The 17421-nt window shown below is 36.0% G+C and overlaps 1 protein-coding gene across 3 annotated transcripts in view; it reads left to right on the top strand.

The window, feature by feature from the left end:
* Nucleotides 1–14530, top strand: part of Pex2 (peroxisomal biogenesis factor 2) — a 43771-nt gene extending 29241 nt beyond the window's left edge. Inside the window, exon 7 of one of the 3 annotated variants that reach the window (XM_081759807.1) lies at nt 3729–14530. In XM_081759807.1, the coding sequence (XP_081615933.1) occupies nt 3729–3818 (90 nt within the window). In that variant the 3' untranslated portion in view covers nt 3819–14530. The remainder of the gene's footprint in view (nt 1–3728) is intronic. The other 2 variants (XM_081759805.1, XM_081759806.1) reach the window with 2 other exon arrangements.
* Nucleotides 14531–17421: the final 2891 nt, after the last annotated feature.

Here is a 17421-nt window from a genome sequence, read left to right as displayed (position 1 = left end):
AACCATAATCCACCGGCCGCCACTGCTTCACATCAGTTTATCAGACATTTCCAATTGCCAGTAATATAAGTAATTATTTGACATTATCAGAAACCTCTGATTACAACTAAAGATGCTATTAAATCCTTGCATCTGGCATAGATGGAGTACGTTTTCATTATAAAGGGAGTGGCTGAGTTAATTTCACCAGCGTTAGCATCCGTATTTATTTGGAGCTTAAATGAAAATATTTATCCTGAAGCTTAGAAAGTAGTAGCCATAACACCCTACCCAAGACTAATGATGATAATTTCGATGATTATAAACTCGTTTCTATAATGGGGCCACGGTGGCTCAGTGGTAGAGCGTTCACCTCTGGTGCTTGGGGTCCCGAGTTCGATCCCAGTCCTCGCCAAGTGAACTTTGTGGTGGAAAAACACCGTGTGCGTGGTTTTTCTCGGAGTTCTCCCGTTTCCTCCCACTTTCTTCATTCCACAATTTCATCCATTACTCATCATCACCGTCTCCTTTAGCCTAACCGGCATAACCGTGGGACGTAAAACTTAAAGATTTCATTTCATTTCATTTCGTTTCTATAATGAATGTTATTCCTAAAATTTTTGAAAAAAAAAAAAAAATAATATACAACTATTTGTATTGCACTGTCTGTGACTCAATTGGATACTTATGAGTTCATAAATGGTAAATCAGTTATTACAAACTTGGCGAGTTTTATACAAAGTCAATTGTCTGTTATTCGATCTTGTGGTCAGATTCATGTTATTTATTTTGATTTTGCAAAAGCGTTTGATAAACTGCATCGTCATTTGTTAATAGTAAGCTGTAAAAATACAAATTGTCAAATCGTATAATAAAATGGTTAGATTCATATTTAAGTAATAGGAAATTTAGAGTTAGATGTAATGGCTATACTTCCTCTATTTACAACATAACATATGGAGTACTCCAGGGTTCTAACCTGCGTTCATTGCTGTTTTTACTGTACATACATGATAGCTGATAAGTTAACCTATAAATGTTTTATATATGCTGATGACATTAAAATATTTAATAAAATTAATACTGTTCAAGATTAAATTATATTGCAAGAAAACATTGATATATTAGTTAAGTAGTTAATAACACTTTGGGTTGCATCAAAATCCTTAATTGAACGAAGTAGTATGATATAGAGAAAAGGATGCTCAAATTAATATTATCAAAGAACGGTAATGATTTCATTGTATTTTACACAATATATACAAATATAAAATGAAACTATTTTACCTTAAGGTTGTGTGTTGTGTTCCTCTTCGGAATCAATTATTTCCCCTCCGATATTCCAGCCGTTGGAACTGCTGCGAACTTCTGGACAAACGCAGTTTCAAGCAGCAGGCGCGAATGAAATTCCCAACATTTTATTTAATACTCGTTTTATTTTAAAATCCACAGTTAAAAGTAAATAAATAAATAAATAAATAAATAAAAACTAGGATTGTTGGTTCAAACTGCAACACTAAAATATGCTTTGTTGCCAGATATCATTTTCTTGCTGATGCTTCGAATCTTTGGCAATAAATCACCTTGTTGTACGTTATAATTATGCACAATTGTAGACACTGAGACAACAACGGTTGTAGAATCATAACTTACATTGTGCTCAATAATTTCAAATGTACTATTTCTTGAGACCTTGTCTCGGAGTCACTAAAACATTGTCGGCTGAACATTACTCTCTGTTTACACCCAAATCATTTTCCAATAAAATAGATTTCTACTTTTGAAATATCTTCTGCGAATTCGTGTACATCTTCATAATAGTCAAGAACTTCATTGCATTTTCTCTTGTCTGGAAAAGTGAGTTAAAACTGAAGAATAATTTTCTTATTCCCATTATTTGATGCATTTGACCCAATTGAAAACGACACATTGGCTTTTATATTCCTAAGTAAGGAGAGATGAAATTTCACTAACACTTCATGTTTGGTTCTATCGCAGCTTACTTTTGAAGCTATAGAGGAATCTTTGAAAGCATGAGGATATAACCTACTACCACAGTCTTGAGAATTATAAGAATGGTGGCATTTGACACCATGATAAGTCAAAGTTAATTTCATTACAGTAATATGCAGAAAATCGCTTTATTAGGAACTTAACACCGAATTGTTTTGTCTTTTGACCGCTAGCAGTTGCTTTGCGTCTGTCCGACTATAATCACTGCTTTGGTAATGTTATATTTAACCATAAATAAATAAAAAACAGCATATTGTGAATTTACATATGCACTCACCACTGTCAACTTTTTGTAACCATAGATCTCCAAGGTTGTTGCGTGACAATACAGGCGCAACAATGAAAAGAATTAAAACATAGTTTTTTTGTTACAATAAAAACATTATGACTGTCAATAAATAACAGCAACCAAGTACAACTATATTATAAGATTTGAATGGCATAGGTAATTAATTATAGATATATTAATATTTTAGCCCGTAGAGTTAGTTCGTTGGTCCGTAGATCCGTAGAATGTATTTCGAACTGGACGGTGTCCAGATGTCTGGTAATCCTAAGTCTGGTACAGAACAGTTGATGCTTTCAGAACTGTATAAAGAGACAAATGATTGCCTGTGAAAAATAATGGAAAGTTACATGGATTGGTCGTATGGGATGTTCTCATACAAGCTTAATTTGTAGATAGTGGCAATTTATAGATGCTTAACTGTTTTTTGCAATTATAGATTCACATCGTGGTCTCTGAGTTGTTTCATTTTTGCAGCTAATAAACATACACGAGATATGGACAGACTTGAATGGAGATTACAAAGATCATTTGTGTCACTTGTGGGCTGAGCACCTAGAGAAAATAAATGTATAAATATTATAAGCATCGGCTAAATGCTAACTTAAAACTTTTAAATTTCCACTATCAATGCTTTTTCTAAAAACGACAGCAAACTTTTGATGACTTAAGGTGCCTGATGTATGAGTCATTACTCATGTTGTTAGCTTCACCACTATGGTATGTATGTTGAACTATATTTGACATTTCACATGCAATACTTGATTATCTAATAAGAAAATTACCAATCTGGCTACTTTTCTGTATCCTGAAATTTATTTAGTATAAACGGAGAAATAAGGAAGAATTTTAGTATCACACATTCTGAGATAAACTAATATGGTTGACGCTATGATCCCACCATAATTTTCCCTGTTGTCAGTCATTGTAACGTCCCTCAGAATGGTCTTCTCCTAAAATAATGATTTTCTGAATGTCAAATGATTGCAGGAGATAAAGGTAATCGATTTACAGATTTTCTTCGTATCTGTATACTAATCGGCGAAGCACTGAGAATGTTGCAGTGGACTGTAGTGAAAGCGAAAGCTTTACAGCTGTACCACGCGGCGTCATTACTGTTAATGGTAAAAATAAATAGCCAAATGTCAGTAGAGGTACGGTTGTATATCCCAACAACAATTGATAGTTATGTATGCAGTACAGTAATTTAAACAAATTTCATTCAGATTGGGAACCACTGATTTAAAGACTCGGAGGTTTTACTGACAATAAATGTTTCTTTTACGTGTTACTGAAATTTTGTTCGGTTTGACTTTGAGTAATCAAAGCATGAAGGCTTGTAGTCGCGATTATATGTGTCTTGTAATAAACGAAGTGTGTGTATAGAATAAGAAAGTTCTTCATTATGCGATTAGTGAATAAAAATAATAAGATCCTCTCTCCTTTCTAGGCAAATCATATGGCAGATCCAGAATTCTCATGCCCATTGTGTGGATATATTGTTGAAGATTCTTCGTCTATAGTGCCGGTGAAGATGTGACTGAAAGTAGCTATATATAAACTCGGTAGTAATTAGAGAATTTTCAATTTTATTATGTTACTATTTTTTTTTCTTTCTTCATTGAAAGAAGTATTATAAAGAGCGTCTCAAAAAGATGGAAAGTTTTGAACGTGAGATAGTGAAGGTATGTGGTAGGTTGTACTGAGTAACATGCAATATTGTGCGAAAGACAACTTGCCATTTATAACCACACTGCAGAGACGTGGTGAAGCTTATTATTAAAAAAATGACGGTAAAGTGACCACTTGTAGCGAATTGAACGCCATATATAACTAGCATGACATAAAGAAGGTCCACCCAATCATAATTTTAAATAAGTAATAAATACCGAAGTAATAAAGGTCGCCAGTATAACGTTAAGAAAACTTCAATGGCATATTTTCATTCCCTAAGTCATAGTACGTGAAAATAAGACGGTCTTTACCTACTGTATAACGCTTCGAACTTCATAGCGTGCGTATTTAAACACCTAAGGAAATCTCTATTTTGAAGCATTGTACACTGTGCCATATCTATTATTCTGCCCTCATTAACCTTATAAACTATTGAGGTGTAATTTAGAATACTGCCTCAATCCCGGGTTCTTCCTAATGTTTTGTCTGTTTTATCCTAGAAATGACAAGCTATTTTTCTGACACAAAATTAAAAGATGAGTCCGTTGGAGTCATAATGATTTTCAAGCTTAATTGTGATTACTGCATGGTGCTTAATGCAATCGTAATGTGTTAGTAACTGATTTTATTATTGTTGGGTTACATAGTGTCTTACAGCGATATTTCACGTACAGGCTACTACAAAAGCAATGCGTTTTCAATATTTATTCTTTATTTTAGAAATTTATATATAAGGTTGTTTTCAATAATAATAACCTCGTGGACAATGTAAGAAACACAGCTGTCTTCAATGTTAATTATCAACATTCAACTTTTCATGATAGATCTTACCAGAGGATCTACATGTTACTTTTCAAACAATTTACCCAACACCTTATTTGTACAGAAATGTTCACAACAAATATTTCTTTTACATTTATGGCACACTTCTTCTGCATTCTTCCTTTCTTCGAATCGCATAGGTAACATCGCCTTTTCTTCATTGTTGGTTCTCATTGTCATCTTCAATTGTTGCAGTTGCTTTTTCTCCTCTGCATAAGACAATTGTGCGTTGGTGCGGCTTGTGAAGTCCCACTAAGCTCCTTCTGTCAATGTGGGTCTGCAGCAATCCTCCAGCTACAGCAATCAGGAATTCCCTTCTTGGCATAGGACTTGTAGCTTTCCGGTTATGATTCTTAAGCTTGTCTCAGGCGAAACTGAAGTAAGATTGTGATTCACGATCTAAAACTCACGACCTTACTTAACAATCGTGTGAGAAGTAACTTGCCCTTAGTCCAGATTGAAATTTTCTGCTGTCCTTATTTGGATCCTGACGGAAGAAATAGAAGCAGTTTCTATTTCCTCCTGGACTTGCATACAAGTACCAATCAGAAAAGAGTAGCGCCTGAGGACATTCAACTTTATTTCTCGCTGTAATTTCAAAACAATGCTGCCTGGACAAGAGAGGCATTAATGGTATTACTAGTCATATGAAAAATATAATTTTTTGTATAATGTGAAGCACGATATATATCATTTAAAAAAAAAATGCAAAAATAAAGACCTTAGAGAAGGTATGCAGTGAAGTAAGTAGTGTCCGCCCGAACACTACAGGTGTGAACAAATGTAATTACATCTTTTAAAAGAATAAAAATAGGTGATTTAAGTATATTGTGCAATTTGTATACCAAAAATGTAACATGATAAATTAGCGGTGCGGGTAAATGTTAAAAAAGCGTGCAGGTTTACTTTTGGCGCACCACTCGAAATAATTGTTCAAAAAGTAGAATTCCTTCACTAATTTCCTTCTTATTGTTTTCTAAATGATTGTGCTGGGAAACACGACAATGTCCACATGGCATAGTTAAAATTCAAGGGGGCATCGTAAGCAATTGTTGAAAAATTATAATTCTTTTAAGATTTGTGTATAAATCCAGCGTCCGGATGCATGCATTAAAACTACAGCCCAAAAAACACAAAACAAGCTGCGCTAGGTCACCACTGAAAAGCACGAATACTATCTAACCGAGTCGTAGCAGGGTGAAGCTGAAGGGCCCGAGCGTTAGCAAGGGGGTGCGTCTGAAGCGAGCAGCGCGTCAGCGAAGGTGGGTATCCGCTTAAGCGAGGGTAGTGAAAACGAGTGGGTTTTGGCAATGATACGAGTTTCAGTAGCATTTGTCATGGTTTCATACTAGTAGCGTTCCACTTGTAAACAAAATAAACTTTTGTACACTGTGCAGAAATTCACCGCCAGTGGAAAATAGTTTCTATACAGGCATCTTTCATATGAACTCACTTATTTTATCCGTCGTAAGGCATTGTAATCATTGTACACTAGTAATCCTACACTTGTAAACATAAAATCCAGATGTGGCGCGTCAAAAGTAAACCAGCACCAAAAGTAGAAACAATGAAAGTTAATTGTCATCAGTGTTGTGTGGCCTTCGTACAATTTTAGGGAACAGTTGTATAATGCTGGCACAAAACAAAAAGTCTGGGTGTAGTGAATGAGAGGGGCTCTCGGCGCGGTATAAGTTTACTTTATGGGCTATGTGGGCATTTTTTGTGGGTAGTGAGCTGAGCGGATACACTCAGTACCTATACTAAAAAAATTGCTCTTCTTTATTTTAGCTTGCCGCGCCTGGTAACTGCCCTCATTTACATATTTGGACAAGTCATTTGATTTTCAATTTTACAATCTGGTGGATGCAAGTATCTACAGACCTTTTTTCAGCTGATATAGACTCCTTCATGTTCGTATCTCGCTGTCGAATTCTCGAAGTTACTAATTTCAATTTCCACCGTTCCATTCATTACTTATCACCGTCTCCTTTAGCCTAACCGGCATAATCATGGGACGTAAAACTCAAAGATTTCATTTCATTTCATTTTTTGTCTGCTGTATAAATGTTGTACAGCAGTGGCAAAATGCATGAGCCTTGCGGTACTCCTGCTCGTATTGGTCTGGGATCAATCTTGCTCATAGAATGTTTGAAAGGATATTAAGATGTTGACAGAAGAGATATGCCTCGATAATTATTAGTCAGTTTTGTCGCCTTTCTTGTGAATTGGAACAGTGATTGATTCTTTCCACTCTTGTGGCAATTCTTCCTTGTTCCAGATAAGGAGAATGAGTTTGTGTATCTTGTTTCACAATTTTTCGCCTCCAGCTAGAAATAACTCAGCCGGAATTTCGTCTGTACCCGGAGATTTGTGTTTAATTTCTTTGTAGCGCTTTCTACTTCTATTCGGTTAGGTTCTGGAATATACGGTTCTGCGGTGTATATTTCATTTTCTCCACGCACATTAGTTTTTGGCTGCGCGTTAAGCAAATCGTCAAAGAAATCTTTCCATCTATTAAAGATGCTATCTGCATCAGTGAGAATTGTTCGGTCAGCTTTCGTTGATCCCTTTATACATGTCCTGATTCAAGTTCTTTATCTTCAAGTTCCTTAATTTTAGCTTTCAAAAAATCGCGTTTCTTTGTTCTAAAAGTTTTGGAAGTTTTCCGCCTGATGTCTACGAGTTCGGATTTTGTAGCCAACGTAATTTTGCCTGGCAAAATACAGTTTTAGTTCAAGGATTTCTTCTTTTTCAACTTTTAAAATCCTTCAACCCATGCGTTCGCTCAAAACAAACAAAATATAATGTTATTACATTTTAATAATACCTTCATCTTCTTTTTTCTTTATTTATGTATATTCGCTTTCTTATTTCAAAACAATTATTATCAGATTAAAAATAGTATCCTACATCTCCCACATCCATTGGGTTTCTCAAAAGCGGACTTTCAGTGTTCTTAATACCCCATCTCTTTAGCTCAAATACGTATTCACTATATGTACATAGCGGCATATAATGTCAAAAGGAATCATTACGCCCACCTCCCTCATCTCCCAACGCATTAGAGACATGTACTAGAGCTATTAGAAGAGTTATAAAGCAATTTAACGAATCCTTAATGACCCGTGGTATCCTACGCAGACATTTCTACATGATCCTACTGTAGTTACCTCCATTGTTGATAGAAAGCGCAAAGGTGATGCAAAATGCACGCTGCATTGTTAGTGACAACCCGACATTTTTTAACTTCTTAAAAAAAAAATCGTCCCGACTACGTCGTGGCAAAGAGCAGTACCCGCTGTTGGACAACACGCGCCCCACCACTGTAGATACTCCATCCGAACCCGTGGCTCTCCCAGATCGAGGAGTTACTTGGTGCTACAAAAGAGAGAAGTCCGTAACTGTATAAATTATGGTTACACTTCTTCACAAGGAGTATTATACAGATACTTATACAGGGTGGCTAAGATAAAAGAGAATCCATGGCTTTTACTCGTTTATTGTTAAAAAAAAAAGCTTCTCTCGATCCTGCTTCCAGTCTCAAGTTGCTCGAACTGAGCTGCTCCCACCTGACTCCCAGCGCTCTGATTGGTTGAGGATAGCCGCAGGATCGAGCTGAAGGCTCGTGAGAGTCCATTAGCTTTATTGTATTCAGAAATCACATGTACAAGTTGAAAGTTGTCTAACAGGTATACAATTGACAACAAATAGTGAACACGACAAATTTTTCGGGTAAAACAATATACCACTGCCATATTATCCGAGTAAATGGTAAAATTATGAGGATAATATAGCATCACAGCAAGGGCCGCAGCCAAAAATTTCATTACAAAGATAGGCAATTCAGTAATATTTGTCCATTGAGACACAATTTCTCCATAGATATCAACTATCGCAAGCGATGTTGGCGTGGCATCGACGTAGCATTGATGCGTAAAGTTTCGGTATGCCAAATCGGCTCCCCTGTGGTTATTGTAAAAGCAGATTACAGAATAGTAAATTATTACAAGTATTATGAAGCAATGTATTATTATCAAGAACAATATACTGAACACTCAATAGGTCAGTAGTTCTCAGGTGCTGAAAATGTTCGTATGAACTGCGATACACAACTCAGCACGTCTGGAAATTTTTGCCAATGCATTGCGAATGTTTGTTTTCAATTCTTCAATTGTATGCTTGTTGTTACTGTAGACTTTACCCTTTAAATTACCCCACAAATAAAAATTGCAGATAGACAGGTCGGACGATCTGGGAGGCCATAAACGTGCGGAAACTACGTTCTTCTCCGAAAGCTTCATGAACATTTAAAACCGTGAAGTATGTGCCGTAGCGCCATCTTGCTGGAAAAACGCATACTCTCGTTCTTCCTCCGGTAACTGCCCTATAAATGGTTGCAACAATTCCGTTACATACACTTGAGAGTTCACGTTGTTATTAAAGAAAATGGGGTCTACAATCCGTTGGCCTGAAACTGCACACCGAACGCCTATTTTCAAATCATACAGAGGGCACCTCAAAGTGTTTCCTGGGATTGTCTATTGACCAATAGCGTGTGTTTTGAGATTGACCAATAGCGTGTGTTTTCAGAGTTATCGTACCCGCTAAACTGAAACCATGCTTCGTCTATCATGAAGTAAAGATTTGGATCCAGATAACCATTAACGATATGCATAAGTAACCATTCGCAATAGTGTTGTTGTTGTGCGTAATCCGCAGGTTGTAATGTTTGTATGACCCTTACTTTGCATGCTCGCATACGTAACTGTTTCAACATGTTCTGGCATGGGGCCGCGGTGGCTCAGTGGTAGAGCGTTCACCTCTGGTGCTTGGGGTCCCGGGTTCGATCCCAGCCCCCGTCAAGTGAACTTTGTGGTGGACAAACACCGTGTGCGTGGGTTTCCTCGGGGTTCTCCCGTTTCCTCCCACTTTCTTCATTCCACCATTTCATTCATTACTCATCATCACCGTCTCCTTTAGCCTAACCGACATAACCGTGGGACGTAAAACCCAAAGATTTCATTTCATTTTTTCATGTTCTGGCATGACGTTCGTTTGATGTTTAATTGGGAAGATAGCTGTCTAGTTGATTTCCGTGGACTTCTTACCATAGTCTCTTGAACGCGTTTCATGTTTTCCGACGAACAAACTACCTTTGCACGGTTACGTTTAGCGTTAGCGACTGAACCTGTTGCCTTAAATTTAGTGATTAATTTCTGCACAACACTTTTTGCAGGAGCAGCTGTCTGTGGATATTTTATCGTGAACCTTTCTTTTAAGGTTTTAAACGATTTACATTTACATACGATTTACGACGATTTACATGCAAAATAAGTTTCGACAATAAACACACACTGTTCGATTGAAAAAGGCGTTGTGTAGAACTGTATTCACACACACAACAAGCTTCAAACTGACTACTGACAACGCAGCACTGATCACTAACAGCCGCTCGATATCACGTGACATCACACGACCCCGCTCGAGCTCCGCACTAACGTTAAGAAATAACAACAGCTAGAAAACTGCAAATTTCACGTTCAGTATCACACAGGGCATCTTTTATTTTGGCCACTCTGTACATTAAAATACAAGATAATAAAACAATTGTTCCGAAGGAAATCGTTAATAATTCAAATGCGTATTGGTAAGTTCTAGATTGTCTTCTTAACAGTATCAACTTCCTTTTAAACCTTCTCTGTGAACCCATCTGCTTCCTCTAACCACTAGTAATATTGGAATCGGCATTTTCTGCAAACATCATCTGTAACGAGCCTAACTCTACCTTCGTGTCAGAAGTATTTGTTCTAACCTTACCAGTTTCGATAAAGCGATTATCGCTCATTAACCCTTAATCAGAAAATAATTATTTGGGATGCCTAGCCCTGAAAATATTTTATTCTATTTCCTTGACTTTCCAATTTTCATCAGTTTCTTAATTGTAAACTCTTCCCGTAACTCCAATTTCGCTTCCTTGTTTTCTGAGCTTCCCTTGTATTCGGCTCCTAATGGTAGGAGCTCTAATTTTTTCATTCCTATTCTCTCGCAATCTCAAGTGACCTGTAACAATTTTCCTGCTAATTATAAATTTGATGCAAGGGAATGCTGAACCTTCAATTTTTCTTGCATAGATTAGTCCATTGGTTGTAGAATTTGGAAGATGAAATAGTTCCTTTACAAAATTTCTAATGGTGTCAATTCTTTCCATTATTGTTGTCTTGATTTCTGCTATTGTTAATCTATAATACAATTTGGACAGAAGATGTGTAGTTAGGAGTAACACTCTAATCTGTATGGGTATCAGTCTTAAACGTCCAAGTTTTCGTAATGTAAGTACTACGTAGATATTCTTCAGTCAAGAAGGCAAATTTTCCGTCCTGTATGGTAAATATACATCCTAGGTATTTAAAACCTTCATTAACTTCGAGAGATCTAATCTTCCCTACACCAATTACTTTAGGATTAGCGACATACTTTACGTGAATCCACTATTTGAAAAATTATCCATTTACCCATTGATATTTTCAAACTCTTGAACAATATCAAATGTCCCTTCAGGAGCTTCTGGCGTTTTTTAAATGTTTTATATGTCAGGAGTAGATCGCCGGCTTAAGCTAATACTCTGATTTACTGATCTTTGATGTCCACTTTGTCTGTCGTTCTTCATTCAGCCTCTTGAGTAATTCGTCTATTACTATTTTGAATAGCAGTGAGTTAAGGGAATCATCTGCTTCACTTCTCTTCTTAGCTGCAGTTCTATTTGAAGATCGTCGATTGCAGTTATATTCCTATTATTAGAGTATGAATAACTAATAACGGCATCATCTCATCGTTAACTCCTCTGGCTCTCAGAGCTTTAATTATTGTCGTATGGGGTACTGTATCTAACCTTTTGCGGACGGGAAACTTTTTAGCATCTTTATAAATATTTGGCACTGGTGTCGAAGATCCCTGATATATTTCAAAATCCAGCACTGTACACTCGATGTTTCCAATACAAAGTTTTTCAAACCAACAGGTCTTGGTTTTGTTTTCACTACTTAGGATGACAGTAACCTAAAAAGGGAATTATTTGTTCATCTATTGAATAAATATCATTGTCGCAGGGTAACTTGAGGCACGCACTTCTCACACTATCAATCAGTGTCTGCAATTTCCACAGCTTATTTTCATCGTTTGTAGGAATAGCGTTCACATCAACAACATTGAAGTTCTGTCGTAAAGGTATAAATCTATCTCGAGGAATAACATCAGCTATCACTGGAAGTCTAAGGTCACCACTCCCGTACACTTTGATTCTTGGATATTTTATTGCATCCATCAATAGATTTACACCATAGAAGCGCTTCTGTTCTACATCATTAGTGTTCATAGATTTCCCTATCTTCTGAGTGGAATATAGATTCGTAAAGTGGGCCGGATCTTCAAATAAACTGTCTGGAAAATATTCCTTGAAGTATTCCAAAGGAATTCTCACAAATTGCGGGTTCTGGAAAGAAACAGATACCACAATTAGCATCTCATCTAAAATGTTTGTTTATTGGGTGTCTATTAAAACATCGACTTCCAAAATACAGACAAATTTAAATTAGAAGGGAAGACCTTTGGTGAACAGAGCCATAGTTTAAGTGGCTGAAATTTTCTGTAAAAATCTTAGAGACACAATCAACGTAGTTCGTGGTTTACTCATCATTAAAAATAAATAAATAAATAAAATAAAAATGATCACAGTTGCTTAAGTCCATAGGCAGTTTACTATTCTCTTCATATACTTTGTTATATACGAACATAAATTCATCTTACCTATAAAAATAGATGAAAACCGCCTATAAAGAAATACATTCCTTGCTCTTCTTTGACACGACTCACACTGATAGGAAACAAATGCCAGTCAACACACGACCTCATACATACATCAGCATGGTTACCAACACGTACATAACGTTCATTTTTCTTAGATGCGATTGTCACAACAAATCTCGGTCTCTTATACACTTGAGGTAGCTGCCCATTCTTGATTCCGAGTATCCAACTAACAGTTCTGTCTTCTTTACCTTGTCTGCATTCATTCATTTATTTATTTTGAGTTTTACATTCCACACTTGTACTTTATACTAAAGAAACCAATGAGAAATGAATGATGATACTGAAAATGAAGGACGAAAGGACAATACTTTATTTGCATGCTCTGAGTGAGGTTCGAACCCCTGATGGTGTGGGAAAATGTATCTGTCTGGCAATTACTGATTTTTTTTTTCTTCCTCACGCTATTAATTTTCAACGTTACAAAATGCCGCCATACTTTTTGCATTTATCTTTTTCACTCACGCTGCAATGCTATTGATGGAGTAAATTGAAGCTTAGAGTACAGTTACAGCTACTCCATATGCACCATTAACAAGAACATCATAGCTCTACCCGGTGGTTTCATGGCTAGTACGCTCGCCTTTGGTTCGATACCTGGTGGGTGAGCATTGAAAATTGAACGCATTACGATGGTTCAGATTCCACCTTAAACTGAAAGTTCACGTCCCACATAGCTTCTGTGCTGGAAAGGGACGCTAAAATCCAACCAATTAACGAACACAGTAGGGCAGTCATGGCTGGTGTACGAGGTAGAAGCGTGCTTGCACAGTGTAAGAGATTCCAGAGAGAAACAGTAGAAGAAAGGAAAAGAGGGAATGAGGTAGGAAAACGCGTTGGCAATGTACATGTAGTATTGAATGCATGAGTAGCATGTTCGCAAAATCATCGACTATGATATTGATACTCTTGTTTGCATGTCACGACTTGCTTTCATCAACGTCATGTTTCGTACCTGCTTCTTCTCTCAATGTAGTTCAGTGAGAAGATAAGGAACTGCAAACTTTAGTAGGAAATTACCACTGAAGGAAATCACTGACAAACTAAAGAAACAAAGAAAAATATTTTTATGTAGACGTTACATTAATATGGTTGGTAAGCGGTTCTGCTTAAGATAAAAGTGGGTGCAATTTAGAGGGAAGTTACTTAGACAATGAACTATTTGTATTTTTTCTTACTTTTATATTATTTGTATGTTTGTTTTCCTAATAAACCCAAGATTTTGCTGTAAATATTTCAGAGAATGACTTGTTAGATATTTAAGAGAAAATAAAGAACAGTAAATTTGAAAATAAATGTAATCAAGTTTTTCTTTTGGATGCCCAAAGATTTTGTGTATAATAAAGATTGTATTGAAAGTTCCAAAGAGCGAAAATTGAAGAAGCTTGTTAAAACGGATGGTCTTTTTGGGTTCTCTTTTATTATACTTTTATGCTGAGATATATTGTATGTTTTCGTGTATACATTTTATGTTCTATTACGATTGTGTATTTGTTGTACTTTCTTTTGTAAGATCTATATATTTTAAGTACGTGTCAATCAAATTTTGTTGGTATGTAGATAAACGAAATAAATAACTATTTTTTATACAGGTGTATTAAAGACCATTTTTTATTGAACAGTGTGTTGAAGGTTATGTTAGCGTGGGATTTTTAAAAAATAAACTAAGATTTATGGGTATTAGAAGTCTCCTATACATTTTTAGCATGTGTTAAGTCATATAACATGGTATTGTGATGTATTGCTGTCTGGTTACTTTTGAAACGTAAAATGTTGCAAAAATACTGTTTTTATTAAAGATATTGGGAACTTGAATGCTGACTGTATTGCGGCCAAAATCAATACAACTGGCATAACGATATCGATATTTTTGTACGCAAAGAAGCTTTACTTCTTACAAAGAGACCAGGAAGTGTCCGTGTTATTTAGAAGAAAGATGATGGTGTTAGCGGTATTGAAGTCAATTTAACTTCATCACAAGGAAATGTTGCAAGGCCCACTCTGCCATTTAAATTGTATCCAATGCAGGAACCGGAAATCGAATAGCAAGTTCCGCTAGCATCACCACACTAAAAGAAGCTGGTGAGCGAGATTTCTTTTGTGAAGATGAAGAAAGCGCCAAAACAGAGAGCGACAGCGAATAGTTATAGGGAATATCATCTCCGTATTTATTTGAATTACCTCAATGATTAGTGATTGAATGTACAGTTCTTTTGAGTTTCCGAGGCCTGTGTTAAAGCAGCAACCTTAAGAAATTGGAAGTCAAACTCAGTATTTATGTGTGAAAACCGAATTCGTAGGCCTTCAAGAATACTCATGCCGAAGTTTTTTTTTTTTTTTTTAAAAAAAAAAAGCAGAAATCTATTTCTTTTCTCTTTTATAACTGTCCTCTAACATGCTTTTAAAGTTGGAACTAATGTCAATCCAAAACAAGAGGCTATACTGAGAAGCTTCTAGAAAATACACTCCATATTTAATAAAAGATCTGATAAAATTTTGGGACGATACTTTTATATATGTATATTTCAAGATTTACTCCTTTATCTTGGCTCTTCTCAAGTCCAAACGATACACCTCATTGAAAGTTTTTAAAAAAGCACACGCCATGTTTAATGAAAATGGAGTAATTTTTAAGGATTTTTTGTTAAGCCTGTTTTCTTACGAGATACGGTAAATTTCCTCCTTTGCCTGTAATTTTAAATAGTAGTAGTCAGGGTTGGCTGGTTTAAACCAGCTTTTTTTTTTTTCAGGAAAAAATGGTTTAAAAAAAAAACGAAAAATTCTTTAAATCGTGTGAACTTCATGGTGACGTTTCCACATATCAAACCATCTCCATTAGTTTTATCTTCTTTTCACCTTTTAATCAAGGCGTTTCATGTTCAATTCTCGGTCGAACCACATCCCTTCTTTCAAGTGTAAACCAAGTAGCGATTCGAATGTCGCTTTAAGCGAAAGTCTTCTCCTTGATAACGTCGGTATTACATAAGGTTGTTAAGCCTAAACATACGAAACGACACTAAACTGTATATTTTTGAATGCCTGTTGTTTTATAAAGAAGCCCAAGTTACTTAAATATATTAATAGAAATTCGTAAAACTTATCGACTGCCTACGTAGCTTCCAACATTAGCTTGGATTGGACTTTCAGTTTTAATTTTATTGAATGATATCTACATACTAAGTTCGTAATTTAATCACTTAATTTTAACGTACTGATTATGATACGTTGACCTTAAAATTTTACATACCAAGCAATAACGGGATTTTCTCGATTTATATATAATTGTCTATAATGGTTTCACTTGTGCAACTATTTATCTTTTTGTCCTTCTGAAATGACTCTTGACGATTATATTATAAGATCAGTACAACGTATTTTTATCAGGAGTGCTTCGTGAGTGAGTCGACAGACTCATCGTATTTGTGGCCAATTTGTCCCGGTTTCAAGTCCAAATGGAGGGCAATTTCTCTCGGATGTAAGCCGAGAAGCTACTTGGATTCCGCTTTAAGCTTGTAATATACAATTACAGTCTAATGTGATGACGTTTTTAATAGGAGGGTGCCCGAAATTTTTTGCACCGACTGTACTTGACGTTTAACAAAAAAATTTCTGGCTGTTCATATAATTCGTAATTTTGTTTGTTATTCTATTTCAAATTAACATGGAAAACTGTAAAACTTCATTAGGAATTATAGTTTTGGGAATCGATATCTTTATTTATATATTAAATTAGTTATAAGTCTTGTATATGGATATGTAAATGGATTATTACAATTCTTACAGTGTCAGTGCGATCTGAAAATATAGGTCCACCATTGGACGGAACTTTTCCAATAAATAACCAATCTAAAATTCGACAGAATTTTCAGGACCACCCTTCACCTCTCTTTTAGATATCTAGGTCCTTCTGAAATCTAGTTTAATCCAGATTTTACCAAATTTTATTCGTTTCAAAGCCCCACCGCCAAAAATGCTTTGTTTTGATTGGAGGATTCACCCACGCTATGATGTTAGAGCGCGATTACGACGACTCATGCCCAGAATTTTGCCGAAGACAGAGGACCCAGATTTTCCCAGTTCTGGAAAGTAGAAATTAGCTAGAAAAGCTGCATTAAGAAGGTAAAACTAGTGTAATGATTGAATAAATATCATCCAGGAAGCCACGGAGCCATAATTGACTAAATTTCATAGTAAAAAACCAGACTGTAGAGCTAAAATAGGAAGTGTAATTCAGTGACGCCATGTTTTTGCAGATATAATTAGTGGTGGACAGTTTCTACCAAGCGAAGTGCATCAGTTCGTTAGTTGTTCATAAAGATCTATAAACAGTTTCGGAAGAGCACTGTTTCTCCCTTAAAATATTCTCATCCTGAAAAAATTATTCCTTTAAGAGTTACGTAAGGCCTGCCCCACTGCCGTTTGTGTTCGTGTATGTAGTGGATGTGATTTCTTTTTGTACTTATTTAGTAGTAACATGGCGGTATTTAATTTCTTTGTAGTTAGAATAGTGATCATAATGCACGTGTAAAGTTTCAGGAGGGCTCCTGTCTACTCCCAACTTGGGGGTACGGCTTCCAGCAGGGATGGGTTGAAAGTATAGTTGTCATAAGGTTCTTTTCCCTTCAGGAAAGGGGCATATATTTCTCAATAAATAGTTTGGGTATTAACTAAACAGTTTAAGAATGTGATTTAGTGAATACAAGGGCCAATTGGCCCTGTTCCTTTCTTTCCCTTTCCTTTCGTAAACGATAGAGCCGATTCTAAAGAAAACGGTAAAATCTGAA

Source organism: Thermobia domestica, chromosome 5 (genome assembly GCF_964235325.1).
Source record: "Thermobia domestica chromosome 5, izTheDome1.hap1.1, whole genome shotgun sequence".
NCBI lineage: Eukaryota > Metazoa > Arthropoda > Insecta > Zygentoma > Lepismatidae > Thermobia > Thermobia domestica.
The sequence above is the reverse complement of the archived record's forward strand: the minus strand, read 5'-3'. Positions and strand labels throughout refer to the sequence as shown.